Source organism: Geotrypetes seraphini, chromosome 6 (assembly GCF_902459505.1).
Source record: "Geotrypetes seraphini chromosome 6, aGeoSer1.1, whole genome shotgun sequence".
Taxonomy (NCBI): domain Eukaryota; kingdom Metazoa; phylum Chordata; class Amphibia; order Gymnophiona; family Dermophiidae; genus Geotrypetes; species Geotrypetes seraphini.
The window spans coordinates 233,109,947-233,131,211 of record NC_047089.1 but is presented as its reverse complement, the minus strand read 5'-3'; the positions used below and the strand labels follow the sequence as shown (position 1 = coordinate 233,131,211).

The 21,265-nt window shown below is 44.4% G+C and overlaps 1 protein-coding gene across 1 annotated transcript in view; it reads right to left on the bottom strand.

Annotated features, from left to right (window-relative positions):
- MORC3 (MORC family CW-type zinc finger 3) overlaps positions 1-21,265 on the bottom strand; it is a 140,211-nt gene that overhangs the window by 62,700 nt on the left and 56,246 nt on the right. Inside the window, exons 8-9 of the mRNA XM_033949594.1 lie at positions 10,599-10,718; positions 7,428-7,525 (exon numbers count right to left, since the gene is read on the bottom strand). Coding sequence (XP_033805485.1) covers positions 7,428-7,525; positions 10,599-10,718 — 218 coding nt within the window. The remainder of the gene's footprint in view (positions 1-7,427; positions 7,526-10,598; positions 10,719-21,265) is intronic.

Genomic DNA, 21,265 nt, shown 5'->3' with positions numbered 1-21,265 from the left:
ACCGAGGAGACTGGCATCCGTGAGGGAGAATCGGGAGTAAGACCTGCATGAAAATGTAAGCAGAAGAAGACGCAAGCATAAGACCTGAATATATTGAAGACAAAGACCCCTGAGAACCCCAAATAGTTATATTTCTAAGAGAGACATTGTGCATATTAATTTAAACTTCTAAGCAGTCATTTTCCTCTCTGCCAGTAAGAGATTCACCTTTGCTCCAGAAACTAGCAGTCAGATCTCCTGACTGTGACATCATGATAACAGGTCCTCCTAAGTAGTACTAGCAAAGGACAGTGTAACTCAGGAAGATGGGGGCTTGCTCTCTGGAGTTATTAGCCTTAGTATTGGGAATGCATTTGTCAGGGAAATACAGAAAGGTCAGTTTTGGCACCAGGTGACGTCACGCTTCAGTATGGCTCCATGATAAGTGTATAGACCATTCAGCCAATAAAAATGACATATGTGACAAACCAATGAGAAGTGAGTAACTAGGAGGTACCCTAGGCTACTGAAATAATGTATTTAAGTGACATGCTGGATGGCATAAGAGGAAAGAGGAGAGAAGAGAGAGGAGTCAGACCCAAAAGAACATCAGATTGCTATTTCGTATGTATGTTATCCTTAGAGCCAATATGCTGTACTTTGCTATTCCATGTGAGCTGCCTTTTGCTTATTGCTAGTAAACCTATCTTCTTGTAACTGTCACTGTCACGAGGTCTTTACTATGGGCTGATGATAAGATCTGCGATGTACCTGTTTGACCCCCTAATCGTGAGAACCTAAGCAGTTGTTTTTTGTTTGATTCCAGCAGCTGCTTGCCTCTTAGGTTTTGTGGCCGTGAATCCTATATTGTTTTGATACTGTTATCGCTGCTGTTGCTAAGGAAGCACTGAACATGTATTTCAAAGTAACTGCAATTGCATTTTGTTTTTATGATTTCTTTCCGTTGGTAACATATGTAAAAATAGTCACTTACAAATCTATCCCTGGTAACAAAGCTCTAATCTAACCTGCCACTGTTAACTGTTTATACCCCTTTCTGTCAGCATTCATCCTAGTGAACATGTGCTATTGAAGTACGTGGGAACCGATGCCTGACTAACTTTTCCTTTTAACTCCTTAAACTTTTTTCCTCCTGAAACTTGAAACCTGTGTGTTCAAACACATTTCTGAGAACAGACTAATGCAAGTAAAATTTTCTTTACTGTATGCTCATGGAATTTACATTTTCAAAGCTATCTTTCTAAGCCTCCTTTCTTCATAAAAAGGAGCATTTCCTCAAACACAAATGGCTTTTCCTGGCCTTTGCCCAAAGTACCGAGTGAAATAGGGCAATTTGAGATATAACTTTAAATGTACACGGATTTAAACCTTCATTGTTTTACACAATAAGGTGTGTCCCCGACCATATTTGGTTTGTATGTATGACTGAAGGACCTGAGCAGAGCTAGGGAAGCCTGCTGTTGTATGGATTTGTGACAGGTCTATTAGACTGGCAAGTGAAGCCAGTTTTGTGTTTTTGGATTTGTGAGACTGGCGAGTGAAGCCAGCTGTAATTGTGAGAATTTATTTTGTTCTTATTTAGTTGTGGAAAGAATATCGAGTGTGGGAAGGACCCACTATGTTTTAGGTTCATGTTACTGTTTGTGTCTACATTAATGAATCTAAACTAAACTAAACTAAGCCTTAAGTTTATATACCGCGTCATCTCCACAGAAGTGGAGCTCGACACGGTTTACAGGAATTAAAAACAAAGAAAGGAACTCCAATGGAAGGGAGGAGGGTTTGGAAAGTAGGAAGGTGAGGGGGGAAGGGAGGGGGAAGTTACATTTTGGCGAAAAGCCAGGTTTTCAGATGTTTTCTGAAGTGTTGGAGGGAGGTCGTACACCGGAGGTGGGCAGTAAAGCTGTTCCATAGCTCGGTGATCCTAAAGAGGAGGGATGTTCCGAGCTTTCCTGTATGAGAGATGCCATTTAGAGAAGGGAAGGATAGTTTGAATTTCTGAGTGGATCTGGTGGAATGAGTGTTCGAGAGCCAAGATAAAGGAAAGAGGGGGGGAAGGATGCCGTGAAGAGATTTGAAGGTAAGACAGGCACATTTGTAACGAACCCTGAGGAAGACTGGGAGCCAGTGAAGCTTAGATATGAATGACCCCCGACTTTTGATGAATGGCGGTTTGTAGCCAGCAAACTGATTGATAACAGGCTTTCTGTGGCAGGTTAACTGGCGGGATGTAATCAGTAACTTGTCTGCTGAATAGTCAGCCGTGTACTGTAGGTATTTCTTTCATTATTTTATTTAGTTAAGCAATGTCTACTGAGGCTGATTCAGACTCACTCCCTGCACCAGATTAGAAGACTCTAGCCACCAGAAGAGGCTGCAACAAACTACCCCCTGAAGAGGAACAGGAGAGTCCAGATTATGTATCTGAGGCAACCACCTCCAGAGAAGAGCATACTGAAGTGGGCGCATGTGAGCCCAAGCTCACATCCAGGGAGGCCGCCATCGATCCCAAGACCTGCAAAATATCCTGCACCCGAGAACACCAACAACCAGAAAGCGAACCTGCAACTGCAACTTGCACACTTGGGCCTCTGGAAGGAAGACTCTCACCAAGCTGGTGTCGAAGAGCACCCCAAGGTACTCCAAGCGCTGAGACGGGGTCAACAGACTCTTAAAATAAGTTGACTACCCAACCCAAACAGTCGTCCAGATAGGGTAAACCAAGATGCCCTCCTTACGTAAGGCCACACCACCACCACCACCATAATCTTGGTGAAGGTCCGCGGAGCCATGGCCAAACCAAACGGAAACGCACAAAACAGAGTGCTTTCCAAAAATTGCAAAGCAAAGGAAACACTGATGGGAGGCTTGAATTGGAACATGCAGATCTAAAGAAGTCAGGAATTCCCTCGACTGGACTGCCAGAATGACAGATCTCAGTGTCTCCATATGAAAAGACGGCACCCAGAGCACCCTGTTGACCCCCTTCAGATCTAAAATGGGCTGAAAAGATTCCTCTTTCTTGGATACCATGAAGTAAATGGAATACCTGCTAGTTTGAAACTCCTGAGACACAGGGACTACCGCTTTGAGATCGAGCAGCAGTTGCAGAGTCTGACGAAAGGCCCTTCTCTTCCAAGCCGCCTGACAAGGAGAAGAGAGAAAATGATCTGGCAAGGGCCGTGCAAACTCCAGAACATATCCATCCCGAATCACCTCCAGGACCCAATGATTCATCATGATCTCAGCCCACCCGCACTCCCGCAACTGGGTGCCCCCCTGCACTAGGGGAAGGGCCCACAAAGAGTTATTGGGACGGACGGTGGAGGGGCCGCTGGTGGAGTCACGACCCCCCCGGCGGGCACCCTGAAAGGACTGCATGCTCTGAACAAAACAGCCCCTGGAAGGAAAATAAGCCATTCCCCGACCAGGGCAGTAACAATAAAAATCATGCAAACACCCCCTGGCAAAACCATCCTGCAAGGGCAGGCGAAAACAGTTTTCAGAAAGACAGGGCAACTTAGAGTCAGTCAAGGCCTGAACCAACTTATTCAAGCCCTCACCAAACTAGAAAGAACCCTGAAAGGGAAATTTAGTAAGCTTAGCCATAGATGCCACATCTGCTAACCAACCCCGGAGCCACAGGGTACAGCGAGCAGCAACTCCAAGAGTAATGGGACTATGCCGAAACCCGCAGCAGATCATACATGGCATCCAAAAGATAAAAAGCACCCAGCTCAATCTTAACAACTTCCTGATCCACCAAGGACCTGTCATCTGACTCCCGGTCAAGAACACACTCGGACCACCGGAAGCAAGCCCAGGCCACCATACATCACAGCCTGGACCGCCAGGGCAGCCACATCAAAACTTTGCTTAAGGAGAGACCCCAGCCTATGACCCTCAGAGTCCCGCAAGGCCAAGCCGCCCTCAACCGGCACTGTATGCCGATGCGCAATGACCAAAACTAATGTGTCCATCACAGGAGACATCAAGATATCCCTATCCCCATCAGGGTAGACTATGGGTAGAAATTTCATGTGTACGGGGGAAAAGAATAGTGATAGCCTTCCATTACGCAAGCACTATATCCCGAATATCCTGGTGCATAGGAAAAGAACGGGTGGCCAAGCGGATCCCCTGAAGTCGGCGAGGATTCCCCTTCGCAACTGCCGGTGCACTTCCTTTAAAAGTGCTCATTGAGAAAACCACTACAAGAAAAAAAATAGCAATTAAAATCAATTTACCTTATTTAAAAGCTTCCCTTCAGATTGGCCATGCCTCAGGACTTTTTTTTTCCAATATAACTTTAATGTACAATTTAAGACACCCCACTGGTTCTCAAAGCTATATGCCTTGCTGGAATTGGCGGAAGACTTACAGCTGAGGAACCTCTATAGAAAAAATTGTTGGGGAGGTGGGGGAAATGGGAGGAGGGATGACCTGTCAAGTGTGGCACCCCCGAGGTCAGACAGACCCCCGAAAGGGTCCTCCAAGCTCAATCCGGCACCAGAGACAGGGACAAGAAGGCCAATTTAAATAACATCCAACAGCCTTACATTAACCAGGGAGGACTGCACAGGTTTACCACATCCACGTGCTGGAGACTAAGAGCAGACTGATTTACTTGGGACAGCACAGCCCACTTATACTACAGCCAATAGTTTGTGTCTCAGTCTCCACCTGCTGGTCATGATGAGCTATTACCCATCAGCTATGCCAGTCTGGAGAGACGATAAAGAACACTACTTATAAACACTCAATGAACAATCTAATATAGAACTAATAAGAATGCTTCTAATCTCCAGAAGCACCCTCCCAGATGGTCAACATTTAAAAAGGAGATAGAGCAGCTTTTAAACTAGAAACTGGGGGAAGGCCAACAGTCACTCAAAAGAGCATGGTTCAGGAGAAGGTATCTTTAAAAAAGATATCATCATAAAAGAGAAGACAGAACGGCCCGATAGTGAGATTGCAATACATGCCACAGTAGACCAGGTTTCCTTAAATACAGAGCAAGCTGATTTTAAAGATTGCAAATTATCCATGCCAACTGCTGAGCAAATTGTTAATAGATATGGCAAACATTGTTTGAAATATCTGTATGCAAATGCCAGAAGCCTAAGAAACAAGATGGGAAAGTTGGAATATATTGCACTAAATGAAGAGGTGGATATAATAGGCATCTCCGAGATTTGGTGGAAGGAAGATAACCAATGGGACACTATCATACAAGCTATATCATAGTGATAGGGTGGATCAAATCGGTGGAGGCATAACATTATATGTTAAGGAGGGCCTTGAATCAAATGGACAAAATTCTACAGGAACAGAAACACACCTTGGAAGCCCTATGGGTAGAAATTTCATGTGTACGAGGGAAAAGAATAGTGATAGCCAATTTTTAAAAAGGGTTCCAGAGGAGATCCGAGAAATTTTAAACCGGTAAGTCTGATGTCAGTGCAGGGCATACTGGTAGAGACTATTATAAAGAACAAAATGACAGAACATATAAATAACCATAGATTAATGAGAGAAAGCCAACATGGATTTAATCAAGTGAAATCTTGCCTCACCATTCAACTGCATTTCTTTGAAGGGGTGAAAGAACATGTGGATAAAGGTGAGCGGTTGATATTCTGTATTTGGATTTTCAAAAGGCATTTGACAAAGTACCTCATGAAAGACTTCTGAGGAAATTAGAAAGTAATGTCCTATTATGGATTAAGAACTGGTTGAAAGACAGAAAATAGAGAGTAGGTTTAAATGTTCAATATTCTCAATGGAGAAGGGTAAAGAGTGGGGTTCCCCAGGGGCCTGGGACTACTGCTTTTAACATATTTATCAATGATCTAGAGATGGGAATAACTGGTGAGATAATTAAATTTGCTGATGACACAAAGTTGTTAAATTGCAAGAGAATTGTGAAAAATTGCAAGAGGACCTTGTGAGACTGGGAATCAAAGTGGCAGATGACATTTAAGGTGCGTAAGTGCAAAGTGGGAAAGAGAAACCCAAACTATAGCTTTGTGATGCTGAGTTCTATGTTAGGAGTCACTGCCCAGGAAAATGATCTAGGTGTCATTGTTGAGGATACATTGAAAACCACAGCTCAATGTGCAGCAGGGGCTAAGAAAACAAATAGAATGTTAGGAATTATAATAATAATCATTTATTTTTGCATACCACTATACCAAAAAGGTTCAAAGCAGTTCACAACATAGGGAAAAAAATACATAGTCAGTGTAGATAAAATACATATTAAAACAATCAATTAAAATGGGAATACATCAGTTGAAAAGCAAGGATGAGTTAAACAGTAACACAACTAAGATGTAAACATGTCAAAACGGCGTGTCTTTAACGATTTTCTAAAATCAGAATAAGAAGTAGCCCCTAATATTGGTTTTCCAAGCCACGTATTCAATTTAGCGGCCTGCAATGAGAAAATTCTGTCAAAAAAACTTCTTATATTGACAGGATTTTATAGAAGGATAATTAAATAGATTTTATTCTACGTGTACTCTTATTAGAATAGTTCAAAGAAAGATGAGAAGCAAGATAATCTGGTAGCATCCCCAAAACTGCTTTGTAACAAATGCAGGAAAACTTGAACAGAACTCTTGACTATACTGGCAACCAGGGGGTAATATGCTCCCATTTTTTTTAGTCCAAAAATGAGGCGAACAGCAGTGTTCTGGACCAGTCTCAGTTTTTTGAGTATTTTTTTTGTAAGTCCCTAAATATATATTACAATAATCTAAAATACTAAAAATGGATGACTGCACCAGTAGTCATCAAAAAAGGCATGATAAACAAAGATGAAAATATGATAATGCTCTTATATCGCTCTGTGGTACGGCCGCACCTTGAATACTGTGTGCAATTCTGGTCACCATATCTCAAAAAAGATATAGCGGGATTAGAAAAAGTACAGAGCAGGGCGACAAAAATGATAAAAGGGATGGAGAAAAGACAGCTCAGGAGTGATATGATAGAGGTCTATAAAATAATGAGTAGAATAGAAGGGGTAGATGTGAATGCTTGTTCACTCTTTTCAAAAATACTAGGATTAGGAAGCATGTGATGAAGCTACTAAGTAGTAGATTTAAAACAAACCAGAGAAAATATTTCTTCACAGAACATGTAATTAAACTCTGGAATTCATTGCCGGAGAATGTGGTGAAATCAGATAGCTTAGCAGGGTTTAAAAAAGGTTTGGATAATTTCCTAAAAGAGTAGTCCATAGGCCATTATTGAGATGGCTTATCCCTAGGATAAGCAGCATAAAATCTGTTTATTACTTGGGATCTAGCTAGGTACTTGGGACCTGGGTTGGCCACTTTTGGAAACAGGATACTGAACTTGATGGACCTTCGGTCTGTCCCAGTATGGTAAGTCTTATGTTCTTAAGTATTCCAATTTACCTGTATTCATTAGTATAGTCAAAGTCTTGTTTATTGTGAGTTGGTTTTAAAAAGTTGCACTCTATTACTCCAACCACCCCAACACCCATATTGTTAGCCTGAAAAAAAAGAGAGAGAGAAAGCACAATATCAAATTATGTCAAAATAAAAAATCTTCACATGCAACACAGAAGTATACAGACACACTAGTTTATCATTTCTATACATTTGTCATTTGTAATATGAAAACTTGCAGGCAGCCTTAAACAAGATATAAAACATTCCTTCTGATCACTCATCCAGCTATTCTTCTTCTCCCCATCAGAGCATCATTTAAGGGAAGATTAGGTTCTTACCTCGATAATCTTCTTTCTAGTAGAAAGGCAGCATATGAGTCTTGAACTAGTGGGTTAGTCTCCTTTACTCACAAGTTTGTAGAAGGCTCTCTAAACTGCCTAATGCAAGTTCTGGGACAAAACAAAGAGCCAACAAAGACCTACTTGTAACTATGACCTAACTGTATTAATAGTTGAAATGATTTATCTTTACTAGCAACCCTATTGAATGTCTGTGTTAAACTGTTCATTGTAACTTCCTGGATAACTGATCCAACCTCTAATAATGTAATCCGACCTCAAACTGAATAGGTAAAGGTGGAATAGAAAACCTAATTAACATAATCTCCCTTTTTCTCACAGCTCCACCTCCTGCATCTCAGGGCTGTGCCCCATCTCTTCAATTTGTATCAAAGCATTTAACAATTCCTATAAGAAGAGAGATAAGAAGGCAGGAAATTAGGTAATCCCCAACCAGCTAATTCGGTTCAGATCTGGAACAAGTCAAATGGAACAAATCAATGCCAATATAATTATAACTGGGAACAAGGTGAAAACAAACAAGCCACCTATCTAAGTGCAACCAGCACTAACACTTATGTAGCTATCAAGCTTCTCACTTTTCTCACTGGAACAGAGAGATCAATCAGTACAATTCAGAACTGTCTGACATTATCTGGAAATACATTATATGTCTGAGAACAAAACGCTAATTGAAATCTGACAGTGCATGCCTTCAAGACTCATATACCTTTCTACTAGAAATAAAATTATCAAGGTAAGAACCTAATCTTCCCTTCTAGTGCAAAAGGCATACAAGTCTTGAACCAGTGAGACATGAACCTGCTATGAATATTGAGGACCCAAAAGCAGCGTGCTTTCATTCTGCCATCTCCACTCTTGGGATCTGGTTTGGCCACTTTTGGAAAGAGGATGCTGGGCTTGAAGGACCTTTGGCATGTCTCAATATGGCAATTCTTATGTTCTTACCACTTTGGCAGGAAGAAGGGACCATGCAGAGGGAGCCCTTGCCCCCATAAGGCTCTCTGCATGACAGTTTGTGGCTCCAAAACTCTTCTTGCTGAAGCGGTAGCTGCTAGAAAAACCATCTTAACGGAAAGATCCATCAGAGATGCCTCTTGCAAAGGCTCATACGGAGCCTTACAGAGGGCTTACAAAACCAAGTTAAGATCCCACATCAAAAACGGCTGTTGCAGAGGAGAATGCAGTTGCAATCCTTTTAAAAAAATCTGGTGACAACTGGATGAGGGCAAAGGAAATCTTTTCTATTTGAACCCTAAAACACGAGATTCTTGCCACTTATACTTTGAGGAAGCCAATGGCCAAACCCTCTCAAGCCTATCCTAGAGAAACGCTGGAACACTGACACAGGAGCCTTCACCAGCTCCACATTCTCCTTAGCACAAAAGCACTGAAAAGCATAGGCTGCGACAGTCACTAGTTTCTTAGATCTGAGGAGGATAGCAATAATCACCTCTGAGTAGCGTTTCTGTGCTAAAGGAGTATGCTCAAGAGCTACAGTCATGTGAAAAAATTAGGACACCCCATGAAATATTCAGTTCTTTCTTAAGAACTGTTCACATATCGATGTAAAATCTTTTTTTTATTTATTTCTGGAAAACAAAGTGATGTAATTGCAGGTAAACAATACAAATTTTCCTCAATTTACTCATGAAACAAAAGATGTCCACAAAAATGTGTATTCTGAGAAATAAATTAGGACACCCCCACATCAACTCATGCATCTTCAGGGGAGGGAGGAAAAGCAGCCGGCATCCACTAAAGCCCGATAAAGGGCCATATAGCCTGCACTCAAAATCCAGTAAAAACCAGCAGTGAGCCGTGCTCCCGGGGGAATGGTCCTTGAGCCACCAAAGTGTTAAGGCAGGCTGCCCAGACAGGTTCCCTATAAAAGGGTTGACCTCCCGGCTACAGACTTCTGACCCAGAATCTGTCTTCTCCCAGTCAAACTGGGAACCTCTGGAGCACCACAAGCCTCACAGTTCAGATGAAGACCCGAAAATAAAAAATTGAAATAGAGGAGATCAGAAAGACACCTTCCAACTCGCTCGTAGAAGGAAAAATTGAGGCGATGGGGCACAGCCCTGAGATGTAGGAAGCAGAGAAAGAGAAAAAGGGAGACAATGCCTTCTGCAAACTCGCAAGTAAAGGAGAACAACACACTGATTCAAGATTCATTTGCCTTTTCCACTAGAAATTCTTTTACTATTCACATATATTCTACCATTATTTTTTATTCATTTTATCTGGATCTGATTTCTGATCTGAGGAAGAAGGGGTTACCTTCAAAAGCTAATCATAAACTACATTGTTAGTCCAATAAAAAAGGTATTATTTTTTTTTCTTTATGTTTTGTTTTCTTTCTACATGTTACCTTGAAGAGTGGACTAACTCAGCCACCACACCTTTTCACAGTCTGGATCTGAGAAAGGGGTTTGACAACTAGTCAAAAATGTATTTAGTGCAATAAAAAGGTTATCACCTTATATTCTTTTGTTTTGTTTATATTAACCTTTTTTTCTATATTTTCAAACGGACTACAGTGGCTCCTTTACAAGAAAGTTCAAAGAAATCTGATAGCAATCTTCTGCTCAAAACATGTAAGGATTTTAAGTAGGCATAAAGAGCAACCTTAGGGCTTCCCTCACCCCTAAGACTACGGGTGATAATGACTCCCCAGCGCTACCATCCTAACCTAGTGTGAGAAGCAAACAAATGGCTCAGCTGGGCACCTTAACTCACCTATCACATTCTCTACAGGAAAACACACAAGTTCTCAGAGAAACTACATCTCATACCAAACTGAAAAGCTTACCTTTAGCTGGCAGCCAACCCGTTCATAAGCTTTGATGAGTCTGTTTTTGTGGTACATCATTATCCCATAATGCTCCTTGTTTCGACAGTTATAGCCAAATGTGATTTTTACAGTTTTAGGCTCAAAATCTTAAGGCAAACAGTTTGACAAAGAAAAGCAGTAGCAAACTCAGAATGCAACATTTTACAAAAGCAGTCACAATCAAATGAATATTTACAGAGTTTAATACTAATATACAGTCCTGAAAACATGTGGCGCAATGGTTGAAGCTACAGCCTCAGCACCCTGGTGTTGTGGGTTCAAACCCCGCACTTCTCCTTGTGACCCTAGGCAAGTCACTTAATCCTCCATAGCCCCTGGTACGTTAGATAGATTGTGAGCCCACCGGGACAGATAGGGAAAATGCTTGCGTACCTGATTGTAAAACCGCTTAGATAATCTTGATAGGCGGTATATAAAATCCTAATAAACTTGATTAAAACTTGATTCTCAATGGCACATGGGCCCGATAAAGTTTTTTATTTCCTACAGACACAGAATGGAAAAAAATGCCTTCAAGTGAAATCAAGACTCTCACTTCTGTAAATGCCAATGAAATACTGGCATTTCACTTTTAATACTTGTCTGCCACACATTAAATAGCTATCAATGCTCGTTTGAGCTCAAATATTACTACAAAGAAGAAAAAGATGACACTGAAAAACAATGCCCTGGATAGGGAGCGATATCTTAGAATTGCTTATCCTTTATGGTTGGTAGCTGTGATCTATCCTTGGCAGTGCGAATAGTAATAGCGGGACAGAGTGGTACCATATTGAGAAGGAAGGAGAAGAGGAGCATGGAGCTTAGGTGTGAATAAAATATGTAAATTTGTACTTTGGAAGTGTCGACGCATATATATTGAACAAAATGCTTGTGCTTTTTTGCAGTATTTGTTTGAAGTCCGAGACCACTCCATGATGCAATTTTTCGAAACATGGCCCATGTTGGCACGGCTCCATGATTATAAATTAACATTCATGTACCCTACTCCGAAAGCCTGCCGTTTTAAAAGTTTTTTAGACAAAACTCTAGTCTTTCGAGCAGGGAGAATGACCACTTGGATGTGTTCTCTGATTGCCCACTCCCAATCTTACTATGAGTTTAGAAAAATCACTGAAAACCTATCTGTTTGGTAAATTTATGCGATGACTTTGCTTTGTATCACTCTACATTGTATCATATTGTATTGTATTGTATTGTATTGTATTGTATAGCATTGTATTCTACTGATTTCTACTGTATCTTGCATCTTCACTGATATGCCTCAGTTCTCTTGTTGTAAACCACCCGGAACTTCTGGTTGGGCAGTAAGAATACCAATTCATACAGTATAAAGCAGTGGTCTCAAACTCAAACCCTTTGAAGGCCACATTTTGGATTTGTAGGTACTTGGAGGTGAGGAAGATCCCTGTGGGACCCCCCACATCATCAGGCCCTGGCAGAGAGAAGCAGGCCAAGCACTGAAAATGGATCTTTATGTAGCTCCAGCTATAAAACTTTTAACAGACTTTCTCTCATGTACTGTGAAACTTCAACTTCAGAAGCTGTTTCTGTGAAATTATAAAATTATTTTATTGACTTTTAAAACCCGTTTAAATAACCAACCCGAATTTATCAACAGTCTAATCATACCTTACTGTCCATCTAAAGCCCTTCGTTCTATGTCTCAAAATCTCTTAACGGTCCCTTCTTTAAAGCACATCAATACCATTAGATCCAATAATTTCGCAGTAACCGCCCCTTCTCTTTGGAATTCCACCCCTAATCATCTCCATGCAGAAGTATCTCTTCCTCAATTTAAAATTCAGTTAAAAACATTCTTATTTCAAGATGCTTTTGACACCTAACTGTCCTTATTAGGGCTAAATTTTATTTTTAAATCCCCTTCCTATCGTACCTTACCTTTTATGTTCACTTTAACCTTTTTTTTTTTACTTAATTTTTTTTTATCATTTATATACCACTTATATCCTAAGTGGTTTTACATTCAGATAATTTATCATATTTCCCTGTCTGTCCCAGTGGGTTCAAACTCTATCTAGTGTACCTGGGGCAATGAGGGGATTAAGTGACTTGGCCAGGGTCACAAGGAGCAGCGAGGAATTTGAACCCACAGCCTCAGGGTGCGGAGGCTGTATCTCTAACCCCTGCGCCATACACTCCCTTTTTTCTTCCTCCTGTTCATTTAAAGTTTGGGTATTACTTGTCTTGTTAACTCATCATGAGGTTCATTTATGTAAGTTTGTATTGTCTGTTCCTTATTAGTATTTATTTGTACACCCCTCGGAAGTTTGATTGAGTGGTATAAAATTTTTTTTTAATAAACTTGAAACTTGAACTTCAGAATAAGTGTTAAAACATGGCTACAGTTTCACTAGGAATCAGATAACCTTTGAGAACAGCACAGAAGAGCGAAACTAACAACATTTGATTGGCCCATGGAAACTTAGGCCCCAGCTGACCTGCACCTACTTCATGCTACAGCACCTACTTTGCAGAAGAAAGAGGAACTAGGAGAAGGTGGAGGCCGCTTGGGAAAGATAGAGATCATGCTTAGATGAGCTCTGTGAAGCCCCAGAGACAGGGTGTGTGGGTTAGATAAGATAAGTAGGTGGTTTCTGATCACCTCCCCAAGTCTAATAACAGCATGCATAAATGCTAATAACATACGTCAATAAAGGACATAGCCAATAATTAAGAGAGCAATTACATATCTATAGCTAATTAATTAATATATCTATTATGATGCCGATACCTGCCAATCATATTAGCTTAGCAACACTGTAATGGATTTGCAAAAAAAATAAAATCACAAAAATATAACCCTAAGGACAATACTATAGCCAATAAAGTCTAAGGTAAAATCCAATGTATAATTGGCTACCACGCTTAATCCCTTAAGGAGGATGTCTAGATCAGGTAGATGTGTATTTCTGACCAGGTATGTATGTCTGATGTGTATGTCTGACCAGGATTTGTAATTGGGAGGGTAAGGATTCTCACCGGTTGGATAATTTTGAAAGGGACTAAATGATGTATTCTCATTTAGACTTGGGTCTGGTGCTGGTCACCTATGAGATACAGCCCGAGCCACAATCTCCCATTTGCACATTAAGGGCTCATACTGATGTCCTTTATTTTAAAAAATCATTTGTATTATTCTACCTAATCTAGACATCCTCCTTGAGGGATTAAGTGTGGTAGCCAATTATACATTGGATTTTACTAAAGGTAAGTCATGCCAAACAAATCTGATTGAATTCTTTGACTGTAAGACCAGAGAACTGGATTAAGGACATGCAGTAGATGTAATTTACTTAGATTTCAGCAAAGCTTTTGACACAGTTCCTCATAGGAAGCTCTTGAATAAACTTGATAAGCTGAAGTTAGGGCCCAAAGTGGTGAAATGGATTAGAAACTGGTTGATGGACAGATGCCAGAGTATGCTATTAATGGAATTCACTGGGAAGGAAAGATTAGTAGTAGAGTGCCTCAAGGATCGATGCTGGGGCTGATTCTGTTCAATATATTTGTGAGTAGCATTGCCGAAGGTTTAGATGGTAAGGTTTGCCTTTTTTGCAGATGATACAAAGATTTATAACAGAGCAGACACTCTGGAGGGAGTGGTATATGAAAAAGTTAGAAGAATGGTCTAATGTCTGGCAGCTAAAATTCAAGTCTCATGCATCCTCAGTAGTGTTTTTGAGTCGCAGTGGGGTAGTTCATACATTGGGGTTCAGCAATACTCCTCTGCCATTCTGATCTAAAAGGACCTTCTCAATCGCAGGCAGCTTTCCAACAAGAGTAAGGGTGAACATCCCACTTAGCCTTCTCCTTTTTCCCCCATGCTGAGGCACCAAGAGAACCTCCTGCCTTCAGCATCTAGGAGAGCTCTCACTCATGCTGCTGCCTGAGACTTTTTTTTTTTTTAAAGTATTCAGTATAGCTGGAGAATTTTCTTTTTGTGAGAAGAGGAGAATTGTGACCGCTGAACAGCACGGAACAGTTAAGACTGAGGGGAGAAAGGACCAGATCGAGTACAGGAATACTCATGCAAGCTCAGGAAAAGCCAAGACGATTTCTCTGGAGCTAAAAGAGCTCTGGCATAATGGGTACACTGGATGACATTACCATTCGGTGTGCCTGCATCTCCCAGAGAATGTGATATCCAAAAGCTGCCCTTACAACACCAGATGGTTTTAATCAGCTAATCAACAGCTCTATATCAGGGAATCATATCTATTTAACTATCTAAAAACACATAAAGCACAGTTACTTACCGTAACAGGTGTTATCCAGGGACAGCAGGCAGATATTCTTAACGCATGGGTGACGTCACCGACGGAGCCCCGGTATGGACACTTTTAACTAGAAAGTTCTAGTTGGCCGCACCGCGCATGCGCGAGTGCCTTCCCGCCCGACGGAGGAGTGCGTGGTCCCCAGTTAAGATAAGCCAGCTAAGAAGCCAACCCGGGGAGGTGGGTGGGACGTAAGAATATCTGCCTGCTGTCGCTGGATAACACCTGTTACGGTAAGTAACTGTGCTTTATCCCAGGACAAGCAGGCAGCATATTCTTAACGCATGGGTGACCTCTAAGCTAACAGAGAGGGAGGAGGGATGGTTGGCCATTAGGAAAATAAATTATGCAACACAGATTGGCCGAAGTGTCCATCCCGTCTGGAGAAGGTATCCAGACAGTAGTGAGTAGTGAACGTGTGAACTGAGGACCAAGTGGCAGCCTAGCAGATTTCCTCGATGGGCGTGGAACGGAGGAAAGCCACAGAAGCAGCCATAGCTCTGACTCTGTGGGCCGTGACAGCACCTTCCAGTGAGAGACCGGCCCGAGCATAACAGAACGCAATGCAGGCAGCAAGCCAGTTGGAAAGCGTCCGTTTAGAGACAGGACGACCTAGGCGGTTAGGGTCGAAGGACAAAAAGAGCTGAGGGGACGAGCGGTGAGCCCTGGTACAGTCAAGGTAGTATGCAAGGGCACGCTTACAGTCCAGCGTGTGCAACGCCTGTTCCCCCGGATGAGAATGGGGTTTCGGGAAAAAGACAGGTAACACAATGGACTGGTTGAGGTGAAATTCCGAGACCACCTTGGGAAGAAATTTAGGATGGGTACGCAGAACCACCTTGTCATGGTGAAAAACAGTGAAAGGTGGATCGGCAACCAGTGCATGCAGCTCACTAACCCTCCTGGCAGAGGTGATGGCAATGAGGAAAAGCACCTTCCATGTAAGAAATTTGAGTGAAGTTGTGGCAAGAGGCTCAAACGGAGGTTTCATGAGGGCTGATAAAACCACATTCAGGTCCCAGACGACTGGAGGAGGCTTCAGAGGTGGTTTGACATTGAAGAGGCCTCTCATGAACCGGGAAACCAGGGGATGAGCCGTAAGAGGTTTTCCGAGGATAGGCTCATGAAACGCAGTGATGGCACTGAGGTGGACTCTGATTGAGGTAGACTTGAGGCCAGCATCGGACAGAGAGAGCAAATAGTCCAGTACAGTTTCCACCGCCAAAGAGGTGGGATCGTGGTGATGTAGTAGACACCAAGAGGAGAACCGGGTCCACTTCTGATAGTAACATTGGAGGGTGGCCGGTTTCCTGGAGGCATCCAAAATGCGACGGACAGGCTGAGACAGATTCTCTGGAGAGGTCAGCCCGAGAGAAACCAAGCTGTCAGGTGGAGCGAGGACAGATTGGGATGCAGTAGAGACTGATGCTGCTGTGTAAGTAGAGTAGGAAACACAGGAAGAGGAATGGGTTCTCTGGAGCTAAGCTGGAGCAGGAGGGAGAACCAGTGTTGGCGAGGCCATCGAGGGGCGATGAGAATCATGGTGGCTCTGTCCCTGCGGAGTTTGAATAACGTCCGCAACATCAGAGGCAGTGGAGGAAAGGCATAGAGGAACCGATCTGTCCAGTTGAGCAGGAATGCATCCGGGGCCAGACGATGAGGAGAGAAGAGTCTGGAACAGAAATGGGGCAGCTGATGGTTGTGAGGAGCTGCAAAGAGGTCCACCTGAGGAGTGCCCCACCGAGCAAAGATGGAGCGGAGTGTGGGAGGACCCAGAGTCCACTCGTGAGGTTGAAGGATGCGGCTGAGATTGTCGGCCAGGGAGTTCTGTTCGCCCTGGATATAGACAGCCTTGAGGAAGAGACTGTGGGCCGTGGCCCAGGTCCAGATGCGGATGGCCTCCTGACAGAGGAGGGGAGATCCGGTGCCGCCTTGCTTGTTTATGTAGTACATGGCGACTTGGTTGTCTGTGCACAGGAGAAGAACCTGAGGGTAGAGAAGGTGCTGGAAGGCCTTGAGAGCATAGAACATGGCCCCGAGTTCCAGGAAATTGATGTGGTGTTGACGTTCCTGATGGGTCCAGAGCCCCTGGGTGCGAAGATCTCCCAGGTGAGCTCCCCATACATAGGGGGAGGCATCTGTTGTTATAATCATGGAGTGAGGGGGTAGATGAAAGAGTAGACCCCTGGAAAGATTGGAGGAGTTCAACCACCATTGAAGAGATTGCTGAAGAGACGATGTCACAGAGATGGGATGAGAAAGAGGATCCATGGTCTGTGACCATTGGTTGGCCAGAGTCCATTGAGGTGTCCTGAGGTGGAGTCGCGCCAGAGGAAGCACATGGACCGTCGAGGCCATGTGGCCCAGGAGGACCATCATTTGTCGAGCTGGAATGGAGCGACGAAGGAGCACCTGACGGCAGAGGCGGTCTAAGGGGAGAAACGCCCTCATCAGAGTGGTGTCGAGGACGGCTCCAATGAACTGAAGTCGCTGTGTGGGAAGCAGATGCGACTTGGGGTAGTTGATTTCGAACCCCAGGAGATGGAGGAAGGAGATGGTGTGCTGAGTGGCTTGTAGCACAAGTGGAGACGTAGGTGCTTTTACCAACCAATCGTCCAAGCAGGGGAACACCTGGAGGTTGTGAGACCTGAGAAAGGCCGCCACCACAATAAGGCACTTGGTGAACACCCTGGGCGATGATGCCAGGCCAAAGGGTAGCACTTTGTACTGATAGTGACGGTGCTGTATCTGAAATCGGAGGTAGCGACGTGAAGTCAGATTGATTGGAATGTGAGTGTAGGCCTCTTTGAGGTCTAGGGAACATAGCCAGTCGTATTGAGAGAGAAGTGGGTAAAGCGTGGCAAGGGAGAGCATTCTGAACTTTTCCTTGACCAGACACTTGTTGAGGTCCCGGAGATCGAGGATGGGATGGAGGTCTCCTGTCTTCTTGGGAACCAGGAAGTAGCGGGAGTAGAATCCCTGACCCCTTTGGTCTGGGGGTACCTCTTCGATGGCATTGAGAAGAAGGAGGGAGTGGACCTCCCTCAGGAGGAGGGGGGATTGGGAGGAGTGGAAAGCAGACTCTATGGGAGGATTGTCTGGTGGAAGAGTCTGAAAATTTAGAGAGTAGCCGTGGCGAATGATGTTGAGGACCCATTGGTCTGATGTGATGATCTCCCAACGGCTGAGGAAGAGTTGGCGGCGTCCTCCGATAGGCTGAGGAAGAGGCAATGATGGTGGGAGACTGGCTATGCCCTGGAGAAAAGAGTCAAAAGGGTTGAGATGGTTTTGATGGAGGGAGAGGCTTGGCAGGTTAATGAGACTGGGAGCGAGCCTGAGATTGATGCTGGTGACGAGGACGGCGAGGCTGCTGTTGAGGCGGGTTGAGAGGTCTGGCCGAGAACCTGCGCTGGTAGGAGGACTGCTGTCTGTAGGGGCGAGCAGGCGGAGTCTTCTTTTTAGGTTTCACCAGAGTATCCCACCTGGTCTCGTGCGCTGAGAGTTTCTGGGTTGTTGAGTCCATGGACTCCCCGAAGAGTTCGTCACCAAGACAAGGTGCGTTAGCCAGGCGGTCTTGGTGGTTAATGTCGAGGTCAGAAACTCTCAGCCAGGCCAAACGCCGCATGGCAACAGCCATGGCAGATGCTCGAGAGGTCAGCTCAAATGAGTCATAAATGGAGCGCACCATGAATTTCGATGAACATTTTGAGAGAAACGAACTTCTGAAAACCAGCCAACATGGTTTCTGCAGGGGAAGATCGTGCCTGACTAACTTACTGCACTTCTTCGAAGGAATTAACAAACAGATGGACAGAGGAGACCCCATAGACATCGTATACCTAGATTTCCAGAAAGCCTTTGACAAGGTGCCTCATGAACGTCTACTCCAGAAACTGAAGAACCATGGGGTGGACGGAGACGTACATAGATGGATCAGAAACTGGTTAGAAGGTAGGAAACAGAGGGTAGGGGTGAAGGGCCACTACTCAGACTGGAGAAAGGTCATGAGTGGTGTTCCGCAGGGCTCGGTGCTCGGGCCGCTGCTTTTTAACATATTCATAAATGATCTAGAAACAGGGACGAAGTGTGAGATAATAAAATTTGCAGACGACACCAAACTATTTAGTGGAGCTCGGACAAAGGAGGACTGCGAAGAATTGCAAAGGGACTTGGACAAACTAGGGGAATGGGCAGAGAGATGGCAGATGAAATTCAATGTTGAGAAGTGTAAAGTATTGCATGTGGGAAGCAAAAACATGAGGTATAATTATGCGATGGGAGGGATGTTTTTGAATGAGAGTACCCAAGAAAGGGACTTGGGGGTGATGGTGGACATGACAATGAAGCCGACAGCACAGTGCGCAGCTGCCGCTAAGAGAGTGAATAGAATGCTAGGTATAATCAAGAAAGGTATTACAACCAGAACGAAAGAAGTTATCCTGCCGCTGTATCGGGCAATGGTGCGACCACATCTTGAGTACTGCGTCCAGTATTGGTCACCGTACCTTAAGAAGGATATGACATTACTCGAGAGAGTTCAGAGGAGAGCAACACAACTGATTAAGGGGATGGAAAGCCTTTCATACGCTGAGAGATTGGAAAAACTGGGACTCTTTTCCCTGGAAAAGAGAAGATTAAGAGGGGATATGATAGAGACTTACAAGATCATGAAGGGCATAGAGAGAGTAGAGAGGGACAGATTCTTCAAACTTTCAGAAAATAAAAAAACAAGAGGGCATTCGGAAAAGGTGAAAGGGGGCAAATTCAAAACAAATGCTAGGAAGTTCTTCTTTACACAACGTGTGGTGGACACCTGGAATACAATTCCAGAGGACGTTATAGGGCAGAGTACGGTACTGGGGTTCAAGAAAGGATTAGACAAATTCCTGCTGGAAAAGGAGATAGAGGAGTATAGATAGAAATTTACTGCACAGGTCCTGGACCTGTTGGGCCGCCGCGTGAGCGGACTGCTGGGCACGATGGACCTCAGGTCTGACCCAGCAGAGGCATTTCTTATGTTCTTATGTTCTTAGACTGGAAATTTGCTGTTGGAAGAGAGGGACCTTATGTTCAGGAATGTATTTCTGTAAGGAGGAGAGTTGTTGCACCAAATGCTTCATGTAGAAGGAGAAGTGAAAGGTGTAATTATTTGCCCTGTTGGCCAGCATTGCATTCTGGAAAAGGCGCTTGCCAAACTTATCCATAGTTTTACCCTCTCTGCCAGGAGGGGTGGAGGCATAGACACTGGAGCCCTGAGTTTTCTTCAAGGTGGACTCTACCAGGAGAGATTCATGAGGCAATTGAGGCTTGTCAAACCCTGGGATTGGAATGACCCGGTACAAGCTATCCAGTTTGCGAGGGGCCCCGGGGACAGTGAGGGGGTTCTCCCAATTTTTGTAAAAAGTTTCCCGTAGGATGTCGTGGACGGGTAACTTAAGAAATTCTTTGGGAGGTTGCTCAAAGTCTAGGGCATCGAGAAAAGCCTGGGACTTTTTAGAGTCGGACTCTAAGGGAATGGAAAGAGCCGTTGACATCTCCCTGAGGAATTTGGTGAAAGAGGACTGTTCAGGTTTTGAAACGGTATCAGCCACCGAGGGTTCCTCGTCCGTCGACGAAGCGTCTTCCTCGGTACCGTGCGGGGATTCTTCCTATAAGTCCGGGTCCCTGATGTCGGGGTGCGCACAGCGGGACATCGGTGTGGAGGGCTCGGCATGGCGGGTCTTAGAGAGAGACTTGCCGGAGCGTACCGAGGCGGTACCGGGAGAGGAAGACCGGTGCCGTTCCTGGTACCGGGAAGGATCGGTATCAGAGCGGGCCTGCACCGTAGGTTGGGAACGGTGTGGTTCAGCCGAGAGCACCGGCATGGAAGTGTTAAGCGGTACCGAGGGGGTCGACACCAATGGGATCGTGCGAGGCTCGGACTGGTTCTGTACCGGAAGGTGTGGGGCCAGCATCGCCGGCAACAGTTGTTGGAGTTGCTGCTGCAGCTGCTCTTGTAATTGGGCTTGGAGTATGGCCACGATGCGGTCATCCAGGGGAGGCACCGGTACCGCTTTTTTCTTCTTCGGTACCATAGGTGCCGCTCTACGCGCCGGCGATGAGGAGGCCGATGACGAGGCACTCACCGATATCGGAGCGGAGCGTTTGCGGGGTCGGTGTGGTGCCGGGAGGACCGGCGTCGCAACCGTGGCAGGAGGGCGCTCAAGGGAAGTGGAAGGCTTCTTAGCCGGCTTACCTGGGGCCAGCGACCCTGAAGAAGGATCCGGAGGCGTCGAAGTAGTCAGTGCCGACTTTTGAGGTGCCGTCGACGTTGTGGCAGGTTCCATG